Source organism: Eleutherodactylus coqui, chromosome 12, assembly GCF_035609145.1.
Source record: "Eleutherodactylus coqui strain aEleCoq1 chromosome 12, aEleCoq1.hap1, whole genome shotgun sequence".
Classification (NCBI taxonomy): Eukaryota; Metazoa; Chordata; class Amphibia; order Anura; family Eleutherodactylidae; genus Eleutherodactylus; species Eleutherodactylus coqui.
The window spans coordinates 76,895,519-76,919,733 of record NC_089848.1 but is presented as its reverse complement, the minus strand read 5'-3'; the positions used below and the strand labels follow the sequence as shown (position 1 = coordinate 76,919,733).

Genomic DNA, 24,215 nt, shown 5'->3' with positions numbered 1-24,215 from the left:
TGGCGGCAGAGAGGGGGTGAGCAGCTCAGCTGTGGGGAGAACTATAGCAAGCTACTCAGCTTTCCTAAACCCTGAGTAGAAAGTCTGACTACAAATCCTCAGCCATACCACAGAATACAAACGTAGAACTGCCATTCAGGAGCCTGGGAAAGCTGGTGGATATCCTACACTACTCCAGTTTGGTTGGTGGCTTTATTGGTTGTCACCCAGCTTTCTCAGAGACAGATATAATTAAAGGAGTGGTGAAAACAATTCTGACAACAGAGGTATAGCTATGGGGGTAAGTGTGGCCCAGCGACACTGCGATTGGGGCCATATCGCCGGCTCTGAGGCTCTGCCCCACTTTTGGTAGAGACTATAGATGTTTGTCCCTTCCTGCTTTAACATAAATCACTCATTCACCCATGAGGTATATTGTATACTTTGGATCATATTGATTTTTGCAATAAGGGGTCATAGAATGGTAGAGTTGAAAAAGGACCTCCAGGGTCATCTGGTCCAACCCCCTGCTCAGTGCAGGAGTCACAAAATCATTCACATCTACATCGGAGGTTCTATTTGGAGAGGATCCAACAGAAAACCCTGGACAAAATAGCACTGCATGCCAACCGGAATGCCAGAAGTCGGACGGACTCCATGATTGTCAATGAGGTCCTTTTAGCACCAGCATGTGCTAGAACCAACGGGTACGATATTTCCGTTGTTTGGCCACAAGGATGAAGCCGAACAATGGAAATGATACAGAGCCCCAGCACAAATGTGAATATGGCCCAACTCCCTGGGCAATCACCAAAAACGTGTATTTAAAAACATATGTGGCATGAACTGTTTCTTTTAATAAAATGAAAAAAAAATGTGAGATGACTGCAGAACAAGGAGTTGTAGGTTTCCCTGCGCAGTTGCTTTGTTGTGGTACACAAGGGTAGTCTACCTGACCGATCTCGTTCTACCTGCTCAGTAATGTCGCGCCGATGCAAAAAAAAAAAATCACAGCACAGAGGAAACATACACAACGGCACATCCTATCCCGACCCGTCCCCATACAGTGAAGGGGAGCAGACAGACAGCGTCCCCAGACTGCAGCTGCTAATTATACAATGTTCCCAGGATCACAAGAACGCGACCAAAATAGACTTCCAACCACAAGACTCTCCCTGAAGGAAGACGGTTGATCCAACAGTCGTAGGCTTAAAGGGCTTGTCCGGGACTTTTACTATTTGATGTTATTAATCAATAGTTTATCGGTGGGGGTCTAACACTCTGGATCCCCGCCGATCAGCTGATTATAGGGCCTGCTGTTAGTACGGCCTGCTTTGGTCCTGCAGGCATAGCTCACATTGAATTAAATGGCTGTAGGACCAAACTGGGCTGCTGCAATGTTGACAGTACTATCAGCAGGCCCAGTGATCAGCAGACCCCTACCAATTAACTTTAGATGACCCATCGTGAGGATTGGTCATTAGTAGTAAAAGTCCTGGACAACCACTTTAACACTCAGACCATAACACACAGGATAGGTCCTCAATAGCTGGGTGGCTGAGGTCTGTGTCTTGGACTCTAACCGGACAGCTGTTTGGTTGCCCGCTCTCACTAGCAAAATGCACAGGGTACAGAGTGGAAGCAGATTGCTCCGATCAGTGTAGTGGCCGGCACTTGTAATTGCAGTCGCAACTGTAATTGATTTTAATTGGACTCCAGGCTGCAATTACCAGTGCTGGCCACTACACAGAGGCTGGAGCTATCTACTTCCACTACAAAGCCTGTGTATTGTAGCGCTGACAGCTGATTTGTCGCAGACCCCAGCCGATCGACTATTGAGAATAGGTCATCAAAAAAAATTGGCTGGAAAACTCCTCTAACATGAATGACATACAATAGGATACCTCTCAAAAATGAAATATTAGGGCCTTGAGGCAACAGTAAATTCTGAGATAGAGCAAGGAAATTGGAGCAATCACTTTCACAGAATGTGAACCATTATATAGTTCAGTATAAATGCGAGCCCTGACTGAACGATGAATGAGAACTCACCTGAGTCTCGTTCGCCGTTCAGTTTTCTGCATACAGACAACTAAAGGACTTTTCGGCCCGTGTAAACACAGTCGCTCACTTATGAACGGGGCCGTAATGATCCGCCGCCCCGCTCTGCCTCCATTTACTAGCGATGCTCGTTCCTGTGTAAAAGCACAAGAACGATTAACAACATATCATCTCGTGTAAAAGAACCCTTTTGCTCCAGAGCTGCACTCACTATTCTGCTGGTGGAGTCACTGTGTACATACATTACTTATCGTGTACTGATCCTGAGTTACATCCTGGATTATACTCCAGAGCTGCACTGGGTATACTGCTGATGGAGTCCCTGTATAGTATAGATTCATTATTTATCCTGTACTGACCCTGAGTTATATAATGTAACATATTCCAGAGCTGCACTCATTATTCTGCTAGTTGAACCACTGTGTACATACATTACTTATCCAGCACTGAACAATAGTTAGTGCAGCTCTGATGTATATTACAGTATGCAACTCAGGGGCTGTATAATATTAGTAATGTATGTACACAGTGACTCCTCCAGCAGAATAGTGAGTGTAGCTCTGGAGTATGATACATTATATACAGTAACTCTGGATCAGTATGAGATAAGTAATGCATGTACACGGTAGCTTCACCAGCAGAATAGTGAATACAGCTGTGGAGTATAATACAGGATGTAAATTAGTATTAGGCTACCTGTCCACGGGCGGGTTTGAATCTGGCTGTGGGGAACGCAGTGAATGCTCTCCACAGCCCCCCCATATCCACGGAGCAGAGAATCATTGCAATTCTCAGCTCGAGGGTGGCAATTCGCAGCATGCTGCGAATTACCGCGATTCTCTGCGGTCAGCCAATCCGTCTGCCGGCTCCTGCTCCCGGGCGGTGGCTCCCGTAGCGGAGATCCGCTGCGGGATACCGCAACGCCCGTGGACAGGCAGCCTTAGTATATGTATATAATATTAATTATATGTAATATAATATTTATATACATAGTGACTCTACCAGCAGAATAGTGACTGCAGCTCTAGAGTACAGTACAGGATATAACTTGGAATCAGTACAGGATAAGCAATGTAATGTATGTACATGGTGACTCCACCAGCAGAATAGTGAATGCAGCTCTGAAGTACAATACTGGATCTAACTAAGTTATCAGTAACGTATTGACAGAGTGACTGAACTGTTTATGCAAATATATAGCAAAACCTAATTCTAGTGTAGAGATATCCTTTAGGGCTGCAACAGTAATGTAACGTGCCCCCAGACATATGGCACTGAACGGATTGCTCCATGGGTGAAGTATACAGACCTGGTGCTGCTGTGTGGTGCCTACATGATGCACAGAAGTAATGCTCTGTAAGCCCTCAGGGGAGAAAATTCACACCGACAGGACTTTCCTTAGGTCAGTCACCTCCCAGACTGTACAGCTATAATGACCGGACGTTATCAGGTTGGGGTCAGTCACCTCCCAGCCTGTATATAGTGGTATATAGTTATAATGACCGACATTACTATGAGGTTGGGGTCAGTCATCTTCCAGCCGGTATATAGTTATAATGACCGAATGTCATTATCAAGTTGGGGTCAGTGACCTCCCAGTCTGTATGTAGCGGTATATAGTTATAATGACCGGACATTACTATGAGGTTGGGGGGGTCAGTGACCTCCCAGCCTCTGTATATAGCGGTTTATAGCTATAACGACCAACCGGACGTTATCAGGTTGAGGTCAGTCACCTCCCAGCCTGCCTTTAGTTATAATGACTGGACATTACCATGAGGTTGGGGTCAGTCACCTCCCACTCTCTGTTGTATGTGAAATCAGATGCCAGTACTCGGCCTGTGATGACCCGGCCTTACTAGTACTGGAGTCTGGATTCCCTATATTAGGATTTTGGGGGATTCCACAACCATCTGTTGGAGCGCAGCTGCGCCCGGCCCGGCAGAGACCCCTCTGATCTCCCTTTAGCAGCAGCATTTAAAGGGCCCCAGAAAGTAGAGGTCTGCATGTCTCACCTTGTCCCAGCCTGTCCAGGGCTCCTCTTGTCATTGCATCCTGCAGCTCTTGCCGTGTGACCCCGGGACAGCTGGCGGCACAGGGGATTTGGGGTGACGGCCTCTGCCTCTTGCTGTCAGGGGGTTCTGTTGCTGTGGGCCCTGCCTGTGCTATTGTAGTGTCCCAGCTGGTCAGTGCAGGGATTAGGAGGGCAGGATCTGTATGCAGAGACCTCCCAGCTTCCTGACTGGCTGCCTGGATCTTACGCAAGGCCCAGAGCTGTGACAACAAGCTGTAACCCCCTCCGTGCCGCAGCGCTGCACATAGCAGGCCTGGGCCTGCACAACACTGTCCAGCATCTGATCATGTCACTCCTCTATGCTCAGCACCGGGCTCCTGCAGCTTCTGTATCTAAGCCTGTCATGTGTGATACATCTGCTGGGTGCTGGGATCACAGCACTCTACTGAGTTGTTGTATCTAATACTAGGTGTGATACTCTGTTGAGCTGTTGTATCTAAGCATATTATGTGTGATACATCTGCTCGGTCCCTGTATCTAATCCTATGATGCGTGATACTGTCTGCTGAGTCACTGTATCTAATTTTATCATACATGATACACTCTGAAGACTTGCTGTATCTAATCCAATCATGTGTGATACTGTCTGCTGAGCCACTGTATCTAATCCTATCATACGTGATACACTGATGAGCTGCTGTATCTAATCCAACCATGTGTGATACTGTCTGCTGAGCCACTGTATCTAATTTTATCATACATGATACACTCTAATGAGCTGCTGTATCTAATCCAACCATGTGTGATACTGTCTGCTGAGCCACTGTATCTAATTCTGTCATACGTGATGCACTCTGTATATTGGCGTATGTTGCGCCAATTCTTTTTAGAATTCGACAGCCTTATATTGCACCAAATGTACAAAACTGGCGAACAGACTTGTAAATTTGGCACAAATTATGCGGCACCAAAAAATAGGAATAATGTGCCAATCTTCTCATCGTTGTGGTGCGTGCACCAAAAATGTGCCAATTTGTATTCCGAAAAAATTTGCACCACAAATTAAATTCTGCTGTGTGTACTAATTAAAAATAAAAGTCAGCAGTCTAATTGCTGATTTTAATACATAAAATGGGGGCAAAAGCATGAAAAAAACCACCCTACCCATGTAGTTTATTTTGTGCCAAATTCGGCACAATACTACTACGTGCACCAAAATGATGCCAGTTTGCACTGGGAAATGTTTTGCTCCAAACATGTTATTCTGCACCATCTACTAATATAAAATAGTCAACAGTCAAAATAATAATAAAACAAAAAATGAGGGCAAAATCAAGAAAAACCCCCACCCCTATCCATGTAGTTGGATTTGTGTCAAAAAGGGCGTCCCAATACAACCAGGCCGTCCGTGAGTTAAAGGGGGAGAGCCTCACCCTGGTTGAAAGAAGGTCGGCCATCTTTAAAGGTGCAGGTCCCTTTGCGGAGAAGCTGGGTAACGATGACTGGTTTGAAAGGTCTGAGCTAGGTCTGTAATGATATCAAGGACCCAGTGTCCAACATGAAGGAGGCCTCTGCCAGAGAACTGCAAGCAGCAGAAAGTCAGCAGTCCCTGTGCAGTGAGTCTCCAGTTGGGCATGTTATCGTCATTTCAAGCTCAGACGTCTATGGGGAAGAGGGTGAGGACAGTGGCCCAAGAGGAAGGCTAGTGGAACATATGAAGCACCTAGAATCCCCTGGAGAGTTTCTGTTTTGGGGATGACCTCCCTCAACAGGGCTCCCGGGGTAAAAGAAGGGAAAAGGTGGCAAAAGGATCATCCAGGTGGAGTAGACATACACCAACCTCCCGGAGCAAGCCTCTGAACCATGGGAGGGAGGTAGCTACATGGGTAGCTCCATTGTCTGACCCAGCCTGGACCCTGCTAATGTGGGTTCAGGGCACAGGAAGGGGGACAGTGCTAGGCATCCCGGTCCAGACCGCCCTCCTGGTTCATTACACTAGGGGGGCTGACAGGCAGAAACTGGTGCTGTCTGACAGCGAGGTCTTTATGTGTGGGGGTCACCTGGCATGAGATGACCTAAAGTTATCCAAAAGGGTCGTGGGAAAAGCGAGGGGTCATGCAGCGTTAGGTGGCCTCTAGAGGGCATCAAGATACCGAGAGTCGTAGTGGTCTTCTTGAAAGATTCTATGCTGGAAAAAGTGGGAGTTCGTTAACCAGTCTGCAAGCATGTGAACCCCACAGCTATTGATCGGTCTGTGTGTCGAGAATGGAAGAAGCTGAGCGATACCCTTCTGCTCGGCCTGGGCCTACCCTACCCAGCATGTGCCAGGGCTATCACTAAGTACTGAGAGAGAGAGAAGGATCGCTGCTTAAGGGCGCCTGCACACGGGTGGAAATCCCACGGCGGGATTTCCGCTGCTCAAAAAAGCCTGCATAGGATTGCGTTAGCAAACGCAATCCTATGCAGACGGCCGCGGTTTGGCCGCGCGAAATCTCGCGCAGCAAACAAACCGCGGCCGCCGGCTCCGGTCTGCGCATGCGCCGGCTGCCCGGCAGCCGGCACATGAAAGAGCCGGAGCTGCGGGGCACGGGTGAGTACGCGCTGGTCCCTGTAGGCGCTGGGGTCGGGTCCCGCGGCGAGAATTCCCGCTGCCGGATCCGACCCGCCCATCTGCAGGCGGCCTAAGAGAGAAAAACACCAGATGCGTCAGTGTTGACCGGTAGAGTGTTGGAAGGAGAAAGAGAGTAGCTGGGAGCGGGATCACACAGATAACTGGGACTGTGGATTGTCCGGATTATCCCAAGAAGTCCTCCCTGTCACACCACCTTCTAGAAGTGTACTTTGTGCCTGACAACTGTTGTATGTTGATACTCTGCTGAAGTTTTGCCCGACCATTCCCGGTTTGTCCATAAAGTATCTTGTATGTGGACTAAGTTATTTACTTCGCTGAGATTCACCGCAGAGGATGGAATGGTGGCGTCACGAGGGACGAGACGATTGCAGGTAACCTCCAGTTACATTTTCCCTGTGACCTTCCCCCAGCAGTAACTTGGATGGGTCCAGAGCTACCCCCAGGGGAGAAGATGGTAGAGCCCTGTGACAAGGCCTTATCTACGCTGCCACCCCTTTCGCTGTGGGCCCGCTCCTCAGACGCCTCACCCCCCCCCCACCTTAATAATTACCTCACTGTGATTTGCTGCTTCATCTATTTGATCCAGTAATAGATTTTTGGTGGCTTCTGTTTTATTTGGTGGTTCATAGAAAACCACTATGAGGATTTTATTGTTGTTTTTCCCTCCATGTATTTCCATTATAGAAACTCCATATATGCATCACCTTCCCCTATATCAGTGGTCCCCAACCTTTTTGGCACCAGGGACCGGTTTCAAGCAAGACCATTTTTACAAGGCCCGGCAGGGTTGGGCGGGACATGGGCGGGGCTTTGGTTATAGGGGGCGGGGTTATGAAGGGGGTTGGAGTTTAGTGCATTCTTATTTAGTTATGACATTAGAATGTCCTGGCAGTACACACATAGGGCAGTGTATAATCTCCCCCCCCCCCCCCAGCACACACATAGGGCAGCATATAATTTATCCCCCCCCCCCCCAGTAATAGACAGCCCCCATCCCTCAGTAATAGACAGCCCCCACCTCTCAGTAATTAGCAGCCCCTCCCCCTGTAATAAGCAGGTCCCCCCCCACAGTAATAAGCAGGTCCCCTCCCAGTAATAAGCAGGTCCCCCCCCCCCAGTAATAAGCAGGTCCCCCCCCCCCAGTAATAAGCAGGTCCCCCCCCCAGTAATAGGCAGCGCCCCACCCCCAGTAATAGGCAGCGCCCCCCCCCAGTAATAGGCAGCGCCCCCCCCCCCAGTAATAGGCAGCCCCCCCCCAGTAATAGGCAGCCTCCCCAGTAATAGGCAGCCTCCCCAGTAATAGGCAGCCCCTTCCCCTGTAATAAGTAGCCCCCACCCCACCCCAGTAATAAGCAGCCCCCCCAGTAAGCAATCCCCCCCAGTAATACGCAGGTCCCCCCCCCCCCAGTAATAACCAGCCCCCACAGTAATAAGCAACCCCATTCCCCTGTAATAAGAACACCCCCCCAGTAATAAGCAGGTTCCCCCCAGTAATAAGCAGATCCCCCCAGTAATAAGCAGGTCCCCCCAGCCAGTAATAGGCAGCCCCTTCCCCTGTAATAAGTATCCCCCCCCCCCAGTAATAAGCAGCCCCCCCAGTAATAAGCAGGTCCCCCCCCCCCCAGTAATAGGCGGCAGCCCCCCCCCCCCCGTAATAGGCAGCCCCCCAGTAATAGGCAGCCCCTTCCCCTGTAATAAGTAGCCCCCCCCCCAGTAATAACCAGCCCCTTCCCCTGTAATAAGTAGCCCTCCCCCCAGTAATAAGCACACCCCCTCCCCAGTAAGCAACCCCTCAGTAATAAGCAGGTCCCCCAGTAGTAAGTAGCCCCCCCAGTAATAGGCAGCCCCTTCCCCTGTAATAAGTAGCCCCCACCCCCCAGTAATAACCAGCCCCCCAGTAATAGGCAGCCCCCCCAACCCATATACTTACCTCCTCCCTGCTGTCGCTCTCTGTCTGCTTGCCCTGACGTCAGCCCGGAACGCTTCCTCCCCGAGTCCTCTCCTGCGGAACTAATGAGCAGGGGACTCGGGGAAGAGTATCCTGGCTGCACAGACGTCAGTGTGCGCCGGCATCAGCGCGATTACCAGCGGGGAGCTGCGGCGCCCTCGCTGGTAATCGCTTCGGTGGTCAGCGGCGTCGGCACGCCGCGGGCCACATAGCACAAGGCAGCGGGCCGGATTCGGCCCGCGGGCCTTGTGTTTAGAGTAAAAGTTCCCGGCGGTGCCGCGGACCGGCGCTGAACACCCAACGGCCCGGGACCGGTCCGCGGCCCGGCGGTTGGGGACCCCTGCCCTATATCTTCCAGTAATGTGGTCTCTAAACAGGATTTACATAAAGAACCCCCCCCCCCTCCCCCTCTTTCCATTTTTATGATCCCTTCTGAAGACTGTAACCCTGTAAGCTCACCGCCCGGTCACAGTTTTTATCCAACCTAGTCTCCGTTATTTCCACTATGTTGTACTTTTCCTCAGACATTATTACTTCTAGTTCCTCACTGTCTATCTACACCGTCTTCTTCTCTAACTCACTGTTTGTCCCCCCATCCCCACCCCCCACCAGATCATAGTATAAACACTCCACCAACCATCTAGCTCTCTTCACCCCCAGCACCGCTGCACCCTCGCCATTGAGATGGTGCCCATCTGTATGCTAGAACCTGTAGCCAACAGCAAAGTCAACCCAGTTCTCCAAGAACCCAAATTCCTCCTTCGTACACCAACTGGAGACACTTGTTTACCTCCCTGATCTACCTCTGCCTTTCTGGTGTGGCAGGTAGTACAGGTAGTATTTCGGAAAACACTAGTTTCGAGGTCCTTGCCCTAAGCTTGCATCCTGGTTCCCCGAAAAATAGTTTTTAAGGTTAGATCTGCCGGGTCACACCTGATACAAGGCGGTGATGTATCTCTGGCTACAGCGCACATAGACCCACATGTAGCTGATGGAACCGTCAGCTCGCATGACCGCATGCGGAATGTGGCCCTCCTGCAGCGGCTTCCAGCTGTGAGCCCAGCCGTGATTCTGCGTACAGCCGCGTAATTGTACAGCACACGACCGAGTACTAAAGCAGGCGGTTATGTGCAGCACACCTTTTATACAAATGTTTCCTGCGCCGTCGCTTAGCGATGACACGGATACCCGCAGCCCGTACACAATGTAATTGCATATGGGCTGCGGTTATATCCGCGAACAGCGAGAACAATGGGCTGTATGTCACGGATATCCTCCGTAAAATAGAACGTGCTGCACTCTGTTTTCCGCGAGCGGATTATGCAATTCCGACACGCTAATGTGAGCGGAACTGCGTAATTGAATGCATTAGATTGAACCGCGTATTAACTGGAACATGGGTTCACATTTGCGTTGTTTCCCTGCACGACACCGCGTTGCGATAGTATGCAATGAAAAAAATTGCAGTGCGTCGTTTCTTTTTGCGATATCGCCCATTGTGGAAGCGGCAGAGCCAGCCGCATTGAAAACAATGGAAGAATATCGCTGTGACGGCCGCGCCGGGGGCTGCTTTTAGCCCGCAGAGATTGGAGGAGGCTTCCGTGTGAAAACGTCTCGCATCCAGGGGTTTCGCATGGATTATCAGGCCGTGATTCACGGCGTGATATCGCCCTCGCCAGTGTGAAGGAGCCCTGACTCTCCCTCGCGGCTTGAACCACAACCGCGCCGCTAGACTTAACATAGCAACTTTGACCCAGCCTGACGGGTCACTCAATGTATCAAACTCAAATTTTATGGCGGCGGTGAGGATGTCACAAACCTAATGACACCTAAATCATCCACCAAAGGTCACGCTAAGGGGTCAAAGTGTGCAAGGACAAGCCTGTAGGCTGCTTTATATAAGAAGATATGGAATCTGTCAACTGTGAGTGCCAGGGTGGACATGTTTAGGACATCACTACGAAGTCCATTTTGGACAGTCGCATGATAATATGCTGAATATAAATAAACGTGAGGTAAAAATACACCAAAAAGCTAAAATAAATCCCCGGAACCATAAAACACAGATTTTGGGTAAGAACTCTACAGCACTCCAGTATATTTATAGTGAGGGTGCCCTCACAGCTTGTTGCCTAGCAACCCCACCTCAGCAGAATTAGGGGCCAAGCATTCCCGCCTTGTATGATCACATGACTCTGAGCACGCTTTCTGATTGGTGCTTTCTAGGTGCGGAATGAATTTACACCTGAAGAGCTGTGTGGCCCTTAGACTCGGCAGCGGGCCCTCACATTCACCCCTAGTATTGCATTGCACCAGTTACAATAAGCACCAGCCGTGCTTTCCGCCACTAACCAACACCCCCTCCCTTTTCTAACGATCACATGACCAACGCTCATCCAATCAGTCTGAGGAGGGTGTGGTTGTTGCCGGTGAGGGCGGAGCTGTGCGGAGGGTTACCGGTACACGGAGCCGGTCATGCTGCTGCATTTTTTACAGGCCGGGCTCCGCCGCAGCCTGGGTCCCGTCAGGTAAGAAGTGACGTCATGCGCGCAGCCCGCCGGGAAATGTAGTTTCGTCAGGGAGTGAGGAACTACAACTACCGCCATACACGGGGGGAGGACGAGACTGAGTGTCCTTATATGTGACCCAGACTGTCCTATGAGAGATTATATGACAGTGGGGAGCTACAAGTCCTAACATTAGTAGTCGCCTCGTCTATCCAGAAGGGCAATCTGGGACTACAAGTCCCAGGACAACCTGACCGCCTGCGTGCATTACATGGGGCTCAGGATCACTGTGTGAACTTACCCTGCAACAGGTTATGAGTGAACTACAAGTTCCAGCATGTCTGCTGTGTATAGAGTCCTCTGGTTGCTGTCAGCGAATGGAAAATATTCACGTCCAGCGGAGATTGTGAAAAGCACAAAGACTAAAATGTGGCTAATATTATGTTACGATTTTTTTTTGTGTGTGTTTTTTTTTTGCTTTTTTTTTTTTCCTACCCACTTTTGAAAAATTGTAACTTTTTTATTTTTCCATTGACGGAGCCATCTGAGGTCTTGTTTTCTGCGGAATGAGTTGGATTCTTTATTGCACCATGTAATGTACTTAAACTTTAAAAGTTTATAAGTGGAGCGAAATGGAAAAAATAAAGCAATTGCGCCATCTTTAGGGGGAAGGGGTGCATGGGATTGATTTTTGCAGCGTACATACTGCGGTAACTCCATTCCGGGGGTCAGTATGATTTCTTACTGCAAAATTTTTTATTTATTTATTTTTTTTGGCGTACTACTTTTTAAAAATTAAACTCTATAAGAAAATAATCGCTTTTTGTCGCCACCTGCTGGCCACCATAATTCTTTATCTTTCCTATGATATAGCTATATAAGGGCTCGTTTTTGCAGGACAACCCTTGGTTTCTACTATTTTGGAGTCGTACGATTCTTTTGATCAGTTTTATTAAGTTTTTTTTCATTGAGAGGGGGTGATTAAAAAAAATGCAGTTCTGGCAATACTGTTTTTTTTTTTTTAATGAAGTCCATTTTGATAGACCGGACGTCTACGGATGCGGCAGTACCGAATACATATGAAACTAGTAATGAAAAATAAAGGATAATACAAAACAATTTTTAAAACTTTTTTCCTCGTGGATTCCACCCCTAAAACCGTGGCAAAAACCTGCAATTATTCTGCTGCAGATTTTGCCGTGGATGCGCACATGAAACGGCCTCTATTCGTAACGCAGGTCTGTGCGGATGCGCATTAGAAGCTCCGCACGCGGGTTTTCGCATTAAATCGCAGTGGTCTTAGAGGCGGAATCCACACTGAAGATTCCGGATACGGCCGTGTGAATATATCCATTGCATGATATGCTTCTTGGCGTATTTACCATCATGATTGCTTCCGCTCATCCGATTCATGAATAGAATGCTAGCTCTGCAGTGAAGACTGCATTATAGAAGAAAGTGAGGAGGGCATATCGTAATAGGGCAATTTGTATGCATTGCAAAGTCTACGGAAAGCTGGATGCCCCCCTCTAATGGCTTTACCTTCTCTTCCAGGCACATCCAGCTGTTCTGTGTCTCCCGGACGCCTTCTGTGCAACAACACCTGCAGCTGTATGCCCGCTTCCGAGATGCCACCCGCTGCCCGTCACGGTGGCCTGGCAGAACCATCACCAAAGGCAGAACACTGGCACTTCTGCTGGGCCCAGTCGCGGTGGGGTTGGGTGGGAAGGTCGCCCTCTGCCAGCGGGATGGGCAGTGCCATCCACCGGTCTTGTCTGAAAGGTTGAGACCTGAACCAGAATTCAGCTGGACAGAGTTCTGGAAGCTTCTGCGGCCGCAGCTTCTGGCGCTGCTCTCAGCAGTCATTGTAAGCATGTTCTGGGTGTGGTGCCGAGGGCCTACAAGGGGGGATATGCCCCCTGGAGGGGGCAACACGGGAGAAGCATGTTCAGAAGGGCCACTATCCATATCTGCTAAGCCTATTCATAGTGGCCAATGATAAACACCCCCCCCCCTCCCCCCGTACATATAGGAACTCTGCTAATCTATAATTCCTGGAAAGTATGGGATAAATAACTTACATATGTATACAGTGACCCCACCAGCAGAATAGTGAGTGCAGCTCTGGAGTATAATACAGGATGTAACTCAGGATCAGTACAGGATAAGTAATGTATGTACACAGTGACACCACCAGCAGAATAGTGAGTGCAGCTCTGGTGTATAATATAGGATGTAACTCAGGATCAGTACAGGATAAGTAATGTATGTACACAGTGACTCCACCAGCTGAATAGTGAGTGCAGCTCTGGAGTATAATACAGCATGTAACTCAGGATCGGTACACAGTAATTCCATGTTTGCACACAGTGACTCCACCTTTCATATAGATTAATTCTGTATGCACTGTAATATGCTGTCTGGAGGTGGACATTAATTACGTGTGTTTGCTGGAGACCTTGAATGGTGCAGGCATGAGATTGTTCTAGTTTCTTCCTTTATCAGCCAGTATTGTTGTAAACCCTTATTACTGGATCCAGAGAGTATTTACACAGCAGCCATCTTTAGCAGCTACCATATACTGACAGTCACCCGGACTGCTGACCGGTCCCTGTACTTCACCCGTCTCTGTCTTGTCTTCCTAGCTGGCCTTCGGAGCAGCATTGCTGAATATTCAGATCCCACTAATTCTTGGCGAGCTGGTGAATGTGGTGGCCCGTTACACCAGGGAGCATGCTGGGGACTATGTCCGGGATGTAAGCGGTCCAGCCATGAAGCTGCTGTCTTTGTATGCAGCCCAGGTAAGCTCTGATCATGTATAAGCGGCCATGATGGATATAAGAGCAAATGTTGAACCGTTGAAAGCGAAAGGCCACCCAACTGAAAGTCTTATAATCTAGGGGTTAATGCGCATGTTCAGGAGCAGAACCGCTCTAAATATCTGGCGGATTCTTGCTGCTTGAAATGGCTAAAACCTGCTTGCAACTGGCACAATCGGAGCTAGATCCAGTCGTGGCAGTTTAACATCTTCCCAGCCCATGATGTATATATGCATCATTCTGGGTGGATAGGGGTTCCTGCAGAATGCTGTATATTTATGGCATATGGTTGGTGCGGGCTCAGAAGCTGGGCCCTTGCCATTTGCAGGAAGAGACATCTGTTACTGACAGCCTGCTGCAACCGCGAGTATTAGCAAGAACACTGATCCCAGCTGTTAATCCCTTACGTGCTGTGATTAATCTCAAATGCAACATGCATGAAGTTAACCGAGGGAGGGAGCTCCCTCTGTGACATCATCAGCCCTCAGCCATGAAATTAGGGCTCATGGGTCGCCATGGTAACCAGATACCTAACACTGGCTTTCAGGTCTGCCATGGTTTCTAATGTAAATGAATAGCAAAAATACACTGCAGTACGTAAGTACTGTAGTGTATTACATGAGCGATAATAAATTTGCAGGTTCAAAGACCTACAAGATTAAAAAAATTAAAGAATAAGCCTTTTTGCACCGTTTTTTTGCTTAAAAAAATAATTAAAAAAAGCTATATGCTTGCTATCGCCTCATCTGTAGCGACCTGTACAATAAATTGAAAATACTATTTATCTCACGTAGCAAACACTAAAAAAAAAAAATTTCCCAATCGTCTCCACAACCGCACCACCTGAGGTTAGAGAGATCGCCTCTACCTGACAGAACAGGACAAACAGAGAGAGGTTTAAAGCACCCCCTTCCCACCGTCCTCAGTGGTTTTCCTGTCCTGTCAGTAGGTAGGTACTCAGAGAGGTGCTGGGAGCTACTGGTTCCCTTCCTATCCGTGCGCCGATCTGTTCATTTGGGGGTACTATCAATGAAGAATCTAAAGACTTTATGAATGATACTAAAATATTGATTAGAGATTAAGTTCGCTCTACTTTGGCCTCTCAAAATCCTTCTACTTCTGTTCCAATAAGAGCGTCATTTTCTCTGAAATTAAAGAAAGTCAAAACTTTGATTCTTCAGATGATAACGATGACTAAAAAAAATACTCTTCAATCCAGATGATATTGATGAATTAATTATGGCAATTAGAACCACACTAATTGCCTTTATTCATTAATAAGACCCAATATATCACTGGAGGGCAAGATGACCAGCTCAGACTCACGTATTTTGGCCATGTAATGCGAGCGGAGTCAAATCTATAATGCTTGGACAGATCGGTAGCAGGAGAAGACCCGGACGCCAAACAACACGATGGCAGATACTGTCAGAGCTGATACTGGCATGAATATCACACAACTGAAAGAAGTCGTGTAAAACCAAAAAAAATGGAGGAGCTCGCCTGTAGGGTCACCGAGGGTTGTGAACAACTAAACGGCTAACAATAACAACAGAGCCACTCTTGGCATGGATGAGCCAGAAAAGTCTAGAACCATCCAGATGAAATCTTTGATGGTCTGGGAGAAAGACATAAACCTAGTTTCCCAGTCCACAAAAATATTCATCAGCTTATTAAAAAGGAATGGAACACGCCAGAAATGGGTTCCTTCATTCCGAGAGGTATTAACAAATATTATCCCTTCTCAGAGGAGGATTGGGAGGCCATACCAAAAGTAGGTATCCCAGCAGCTGACCTCCTTACCCTTTGAGGATGCTACACAGTTAAGAGATCCCATGGAGCGAAAAGCAGCCGTACTTAAACCAGGATCGGCAGCTATGTGTGCGGCTAGGACTCTTAGCGTCCGTATAAATCAATTACAATTACACATTCAGAACCAAACCCCTCTGAACTGATTCTAAATTCACTGCTGATTCTTAAAATCGCCACCAGCTTTTTGGCAGACGCGACGGCAGAGTGAGTCCAAGCTATCAGCACGTACTGCAGCCATGTCTAATCCCACTAGAAGAGTTATTTCTTAAATTATGTCCAGGGAATATGGCTTCAAAAAATAAGCCGCGTTCCTGGCCTTTCTGTGGTCAGCCTCTGTTCGGTCCAGACTAAGCAATTTATTCTTGGCACCAGCGAACAATGTCAGAGTTCGCACATTTTTTTCATACAGCTAGTTTATACAGGCTGATAAATTGTTTGCTTGCTAAATTGTTCAAGCAATTGTTATATATATATATACACACACACCGGTGTGTGTGTGTGTGTGTGTGTGTGTGTGTGTGTGTATGTATAATTTTTTTTAAAGGGGTTGTCCCGAGGCAGCAAGTGGGTCTATACACTTCTGTATGGCCATATTAATGCACTTTGTAATGTACATTGTGCATTAATTATGAGCCATACAGAAGTTATAAAAAGTTTTATACTTACCTGCTCCGTTGCTGGCGTCCTCGTCTCCATGGTGCCGACTAATTTTCGCCCTCCGATGGCCAAATTAGCCGCGCTTGCGCAGTCCGGGTCTTCTCCTCTTCTCTATGGGGCTCCGTGTAGCTCCGTGTAGCTCCGCCCCGTCACGTGCCGATTCCAGCCAATCAGGAGGCTGGAATCGGCAATGGACCGCACAGAAGCCCTGCGGTCCATGAAGACAGAGGATCCCGGCGGCCATCTTCAGCAGGTGAGTATGAAGACGCCGGACCGCCGGGATTCAGGTAAGCGCTGTGCGGGTGGGTTTTTTAACCCCTGCATCGGGGTTGTCTCGCGCCGAACGGGGGGGGGGGGGTTTAAAAAAAAAAAAAACCCGTTTCGGCGCGGGACATCTCCTTTAATGAAAATCGTTCTGCGTCAACGCACTTTTAGATAAGATCTTGGTGTAAACTTCAGATAGTAAAAGAGGTTTTCCTGAAGATAAACCACAAAAAGAAAACCTTTTTTGTTCCTCGGGACAAACTTAAGAAGTTATCCAAGATAAAGGCAAAACAGGACGCCGGAGTTATGTAAAAGGCGGTAGAGGAAAAAACTTCGTCTTCAACCCCAATCAAAAGGATGATCAGAGATCAAAACAATGACATTATTCCAGTAGGGGCAAGTTTATGGGCTTCTTTGGGGGAAATGGGTTCGGCTCTACGAAACCACCTGCGTCTCCAACGTCATAAAGGAGGGATACCACATGGAGTTCATTTCTCACCCCCCACAAAATTCCACAATAACATTTTGTCCCTCATGTCAGTTAACTCCTAATACAACAGGGAGTTTAGGATTTATTACAGTTGGAGGCCGTAATTCCAGTTGCTTTAGCTGAGCAAAAAAAAATCTAATTATTCCAAACTTTTTTTTTTTTCTTATTCTACCAAAAATTAACAGGAAATTTTCCATGACTATAAATCTGAAACCATTGAACAAATCTGTAAGAAACAGAAGATTTAAGATGGAATCGAGAAACTCGGCAGGGAGGCTTTATGGCAACTATAGATTTAAGGGACACTTCCATGCCCCCAATCCATCCTGAATCTCAAGCTGAGTCTCTTTTTTTGAAGAACTTGAGCACCCAGGAACCAGTACATCTTCCAGACTTATTAACCCAGGGTCCATTAACCTATCAAAGTGATCACACCTTCATCTTGCTGCATAGATACTGAAAGATCCATATTTTTTGGGAAGGGCCTGTCACAAAGGGTGATCCAAATCTTGCTGTCTAGTAGGAAAGACTGCCAACAAGATTTACCTAAAAGTGATTTGCATCATGGGGTGGCAAAACAAGGCTCCAATCCTCAACTCCAAATATTTCTTAAATTCTTGACTTTCTTCAAGACGGACTGGTGGACCTGGGCCTTTCCCCTAGTTCACGGAGGATCCAGATAGCAGCACTCGGTTCTTTTTATGGTATTTAGCTCTCAGAAGTCACATGGATTTCTGGGTTTCTGAAAGCAGCAGATTAAAACCTAGAATTAAGAATCTATTCCCATCTTGGAATTTAAACAGCGTCCTTAAATCCTCAGCGTCGGCTCCGTTTGAACCTTTAGATTCCATCTGAGCTAGAGCCTTAACACTAAAAAAAACTTTTTTTTTTCTAGACCACAGCAAGAAGAGTGAGTGAGTGTCAGACATTATCAATTCAGGAGGCATTTTGTAGGGTCACGGAGAATAAAGTTATATTCAAATTAGACAATTAAAAAATTATGTATATCGTAGCAACTTGTAGAGAAAAGTTATACTGTGTAAAAAAAAAAAAAAAAAAAAGGCAGAATTGCTGTTTTCTTTCACCCTGTCCCCTCGTACAATTTATAACTGTTATAGAATACCTTGTATGTACCCTACAATGGTAACAATAAAAATCACAGCTGGAAAAATTGATAGAGGAGTTAAACCCCTTGAGTGGCACGCCCGGAAATTTTCCGGGACGAGCTCCACTGCTCATAGCGATATAGCCCGGACTATATGTGACTGCAGCATGTAAAGGGCTGCCACCATGGGACCCCCCCCCCTCCCCCCCAGAATGTGATCAGGGAGTCCTGATGGGTCTCTGTGGAAGTCCCCTAAAGGGACAAAAAAAAAAAAAAAGGAAAAAATTATTTAAAAAATTAAATTACATTAAAAACACTTGTCTCCCTTTTACTTTGTGAAAAATTAAAAATAAAATTACACATGTGTATCCCTGTGTTGTAATGACCCAGAGAAGGAAGTTAGTACATTATTTAACCCCTTAATGACACGGTCTCTTTTTTTCTTCTTTCCCCATTTATTTCCCCCCCCCCCCCCCCGTTTAAAAAATCATAGCTCCTTTATTTATCCATCTACGTCGCTATCTGAGGGCTTGTTGTTTTTTGCGGAATGAGGTATATTTTTCAATGGTGCCATTTAAAGTACCATATAATGTACTGAAAAACTTTTACAAAAATCTAAGTGGAGTAAAATGAAAGAAAAATGACATTCCACCATCCTTCAGTGCGTTTTGTTTCTACGGCACACAAACTGCAACAAAAATGGCCTGATAACTTTATTCTATGGGTCAGTACGATTACTACGATACCAAATGTGTAGACTTTTTTTTACTATAGCACTTGTATTTTTTTTCAAAGACATTTAATTTTTTTAAATTATTTTCTGCTGCATCTTCTGCGCGCAATAACTTTTTTATTTTTCCATCGATGTACTTGAGCAAGGGCTAATCTTTTGCGGGATGTCCTGTTTCTGATAGTACCATTTTGGAATACATACGACTTTTTGATCGCTTTTTATTGCATTTTTTCTGTGAGACAGGGTGACTGAAAAAGTGCATTTCTGGCGTTCTTTATTTTTTTTTCAAGTTACGTTCACCGTGGGGAGTAAATAATGCACTATTTTGATAGATCAGACATTTACGGACGCGGCGATACAAAATATGTATTTTTCTTTTATGATTTAGATTTTTTTTTTATTATAGATATGGCAAAAGGAGGGTGATTTAACTTGTATTACTTTTTTTCCCTAATCTCCCTACAAAGTTTTTCACAAAAGCTATGCAATACATTATATATACCCAAAAATGATGCCATCAAAAAGTACAACTTCTCCAGCAAAAAACAAGCCCTCATACGGCTGTGTCAATGGAAAAATGAAAAAGTTATGGCTCTTGGAACGCGACTGCAAAATTAGTTGAAATTAAATGATTGGCTCATTTAAAAAACCTGCCCTAATGGGCAGGACAGAGGGGTAGGAAACCCGCCACTCAAGGGGTTAAGAGGGGACTAGACGTCTTTTTAGAGCGCTATGGTATTCCAGCATATAGACCTTCAATAACCAAATAACCAGTGGGGTTGATGATCCGGGTCTTGGAGTCAGATAGAAACTTTCAAAACGTTGATTCAGGGATTATTCTGACGGCCATTAGGGAGTCGGGAAGGAATTTTCCCCCCCAAATGGGCTACATTGGCTTCTGCCTCATTGGGTTTTGTTTTGCTTTCCTCTGCATGAACAAGAGGGGGTGGGGTGGAAACAGGCTGAACTTGTCTCCCTTCAGCCTAACATACTATGTTACTACGCCACACAATGACCTTTGAAAAGTGGAGATGATCCCAAAAATATTGTTATATCCTTAAGGGTTTAACTACTTAGATGCCATGATCAGTGCTGACCATGGCAACAAAGCAGGCAGCTAGCCAGAGGGGTGGACCGCTCCCGGCATGCCATCCGCCCCCTGCGACACAATCACAGGTCGTTAATATTTCTACATAGCATACTTGAGCCTAGTGAAGCTGAAGCTTAACCGTTGAGGACTTGGCATTTTTAGTTTTTTTTTTTAGTTTTTGTTTTCTCTCCCCACTTTCAAAAATTTAACATTTTTAAAAATTTCAAAATGGGGTGAAATGGAAAAAAACTGTAATTGTGCTTTTTTTAAAATAGGTTTTAATTAAATTTTATTGTAGAGACTGGATGACCAAAGAAGTTTATGGCGCTGAGTTGCTTTTTTTTTCTGACGGCGCTCACTGTGCGGGATAAACGACTAAGCTACTCAATGGCTGTAATAGACCTATTCCTCAGGGTGTGCTGAACCTGCACAGGATGCAGCTTCGGGCTGGCAGATCTTAGCCACCCAACCCCTTGGGGAAACCAGAGGGATGGGAGGGGAGTTGATATGTCAAACCTCTGGAGGTGACTGGCAAAGCTGCTGCCCGGTGATGTTATGTTACATTGTACTGCAAAGTAAAAATATTTATGTGGGATATTGCAAAAAAAACAAACATTATTTTGCAGGGCATAACTTTTATTTTTAACAGTAGCAGTCAGTAGGCGACATATGCAATTGTTTGGTATTCAGCCATATACATTAGGTTTGTCATACATGTTGAGAGTATTTCGTGGTGTATATGGAGAATATATTGTGGAATGGAGTGACCTCTAGTTGCCAATGTGGGAACTGCAGGAACCGACACTGTGAAGAGATTGCTTTGGGTTGCGTCCTTCTACAATTTATATATATATTTCTACTACGTGACTGATTCTGTTTCTTCTTTGTAACATCAGGGTTTGCTGACATGCGGTTATATCATTCTGCTATCTCAAGTCGGGGAGCGTGTTGCCGGGAGTATGAGGAAAGCTTTGTTCACGTCTCTTCTGCAGTGAGTATTGTAGAATTTTAGAGGCTGCCGTTAGCTGACTAGTTCTGTGTAACAAGAGGTGACCTGTTTCTGTACTGCGATCTGATCTCCTAATGATCAGCACATTGAGGGATCAGCTAGGCAACAACCAAGTACCTTACTCCAACTAACTACTCCCATCTACTCCTGTTGAGGCTGCTGTTGCCTCCGGGGAAGGTGGGGGGGGGGAGGCTGGTAGCTCATCATAAACATTAATTTGCACAGCATCAGATATTCTCCACTATTGATTCTGGAAGTGGGTAGTTGCAGGACCAAGCCATTTTTGGTCTTAAAAAAAATTGTAATGAGAAAATCCATTTAAACACCCGGGTATGGCATAAAATAAAAAAACAGGTAATGCTCGCCTCTCTTCTGGCTCCCAGAAACAGCTGAGCTGCTTGGGCAACGATCCACTATGTACATCCGGCAGAAGTCAGGGGACGGCTGCAGCCAATCGAAGCCGCAGCGTCGCCAACAGTTCTTCCAGCATCATTTCCTGGGCGCCATGGTGCCAGGCGATCGGGATGGTTAAGCTGTGTTATTTTATGCCGTGCCTAGCTATTAATTTTTTTTTTTTTTTTAGAGTTGGAAAATCCTTTGACGATTTTCAGAATTTTTTCTTTTCTGCCTCGTATTCCGTCGGCCATAAATAGTTTATTTTTAACCCCTTCCCGCTGCAAGGCGTAAGTTTACGTCCTGGCAGCCTGGTACTTCCCGCAACAGGGCGTAAACTTACGTCCTGGAGATAGCGCGGGATCACATATGATCCCGCAGCGGGAGCCGGCTGTCAGTCACAGCCAGCGTCCCGCTGCAACAGCTGGGGGGCATCGGAGATGCGCCCCCCCACTGTTAACCCCTTCCCTGCCGCGATCTAAGTAGATCGCGGCAGGGAAAGAGTTCACAGAGGGATCGCGCTCCCTTTGTGTCTCCGGCCGGAACTCGCGATGTCATCGCGAGAGCCCGGCCTGTCACCATGGCAACAGAACGCCAGACACTGGCGTCCTGTATTGCCTATGCCTGAGATCGCTGTATAAGCGATAAGGCATGGCAGAGCAGTAGCTCTGCCATGCCTTATGACAGCGATCATCAGGGCAGTGGTTAAAGTCCCTCAGAGGGACACAAACAGTGTAAAAAAAACAAAGATTAAAAAAAGAGTAAAAAAAACATTTTTTTATGCTTTTTCTCAGATTAGCATAAAAAAAGGTAAAAAATAAATAAAACCCCACATATTTGGTATTGTCGTGTCCGTAACGACGCGTACAATAAGTTGCACATGCTTTTGACTGTGCACGGAAAAAAAACGCAAAAAAAACGCTAAAAAACTGAGGCAAAATCCTAATTTTTAGCATTTTGCCTCACTAAAAACGCAATAAAAGTGATCAAAAAAGCCATATGTACCCCAAAATGGTACCAGTAAAAACTACAGCTCGTCTCGCAAAAAATAAGCCCTCATAGCGTGCCATACATCAAAAAATAAAAAAGTTACAGGACTTCGAATGCAGCAATTTAGAATAGAAAAAAGATTTCCAAAAAAAAGGGTTTTTATTGCAGAAAAGTGGGAAAACCTAAAAAAAAAGTAAGAATTTTGGTATCGTTGTAACCGTACCGACACGCAGAAAAAATGGAATGTCTCATTTATGCTGCATGATTAACGGTGTAAAAAAAAATAAAAAAATCTATGGCAGAATTGATGCGTTTTCTCTCCCTACTATCATAAAAAAAAATAAAAAAAGTTTTACAATATAGTCTATGTACCCAAAAGGGGCACCAATAAAAACTACAGTTCGCCACGCAAAAAACAAGCCCTCATACGGCCGCGTCGACGGAAAAATAAAACAGTTATGACTTTTGATAAACGGAGAAGAAAATCCGCCAAAAATTGTTGCGTCCTTAAGCCCAAAATAGGCCATGTCATGAAGGGGTTAAAGGCCCATTTAAACCAAACGATGCAGCAGATGAACATTGATTTTCTGGTCTGCTTGAAAGATCCAATCATCGATTACACTGGGCAACAAATTTTTTAAAAATGTTCATAAATGAAAGTACTGTATATACTCGAGTATAAGCCTAGTTTTTCAGCACATTTTATAAGCTCAACTTATACTCGAGTCAATAAGTTTTTTACGAGTTTTCGGGTCGGCTAATACTCGAGTATATACGGTAATCGATATGTTTCTGTAAAATTAAAACCTGCTGATTACACGGATGAAACTGAATAATAGCAGCACGTTTCATTTTCAAGTTATTTAACCCCTTAGTGACCAAGCTTTTTTTTTTCGTTTAAAAAAATCGTAACTCCTTTATTTATCCATCGACGTCGCTGTATGAGGGCTTGTTTTTTGCGGGATGAGTTGTATTTTTTAATGATGCTATTTAGTGTACCATAGAATGTACTGAAAATTTTTAATAAGTGGAGTAAAATTTAAAAAAAAAACTCAGAAATTCCGCCATCTTTTATTGCGTCTCGTTTCTACGGCCCACAAGCTGCAACAAAAATGACATGATAGCTTTATTCTATAGGTCAGTGCGATTGCTACCATACCAAACTTATGTAGGTTTTTTTTTTTTTTGCTGTACTACTTTTATTTTTTTTCAATGACATTTCGTTTAAAATTTCCTGCTGCCATCTTCTGCGCGTAATAACTTTTAAGGCGGGGATTTAATTGCTATTGAATGACAGCTGAGAGCTGCCTCTGATTGGTCACAGTGCTCAGCCAATCAGAGGCAGCCCATTCAGCAGGCAGGGATTTGAAATCCTCGCCTGCTGAATACTCCTCACAGTAGCTCAGGAGAAGAGCCTGCTGGATGCGGATGACCCCGGCAGCTGAAGAAAGGTGAGTATGTTTGTTTGTTTTTTTTTTGTTGTTTGTTTTTTTTTTTAACACTAACATTTTTTCATGTTTTTTAGGGAAGGGCTTATATTTAAAGCCCTTCCCTGAAAAACAATTACAGGATGCCGGCAGCTGTATCCCCTACCGCAGCTCTCATCTGTGACAGCTGTGGTAGGGAATTCTTTATTCCCTGCAGGGATTTAGAATTCCTTTGCTGCATCTGTCACAGATGTGGTAGTTGCAGCAGGGAATTCTTTTTCGTCG

General features: G+C 45.9%; 2 protein-coding genes across 5 annotated transcripts in view; one reads left to right on the top strand and one right to left on the bottom strand.

Annotated features, from left to right (window-relative positions):
• LOC136586826 (autophagy-related protein 9A-like) overlaps window positions 1-4,282 on the bottom strand; it is a 32,180-nt gene extending 27,898 nt beyond the window's left edge. For 2 of the 4 annotated variants that reach the window (XM_066585070.1, XM_066585067.1), the window contains exon 1: window positions 4,056-4,281. The gene's annotated coding sequence lies outside the window, so the exon portion shown is untranslated. Of the gene's footprint in view, window positions 1-2,031; window positions 2,175-4,055 lie in introns of all 4 variants that reach the window. The other 2 variants (XM_066585069.1, XM_066585071.1) reach the window with 2 other exon arrangements.
• Window positions 4,283-10,910: 6,628 nt separating this feature from the next.
• The window catches only part of ABCB8 (ATP binding cassette subfamily B member 8), a 28,080-nt gene continuing 14,775 nt past the window's right edge, over window positions 10,911-24,215 (top strand). The window contains exons 1-4 of the mRNA XM_066585073.1: window positions 10,911-11,162; window positions 12,696-13,008; window positions 13,787-13,942; window positions 21,008-21,102. Coding sequence (XP_066441170.1) covers window positions 11,110-11,162; window positions 12,696-13,008; window positions 13,787-13,942; window positions 21,008-21,102 — 617 coding nt within the window. The 5' untranslated portion in view covers window positions 10,911-11,109. The remainder of the gene's footprint in view (window positions 11,163-12,695; window positions 13,009-13,786; window positions 13,943-21,007; window positions 21,103-24,215) is intronic.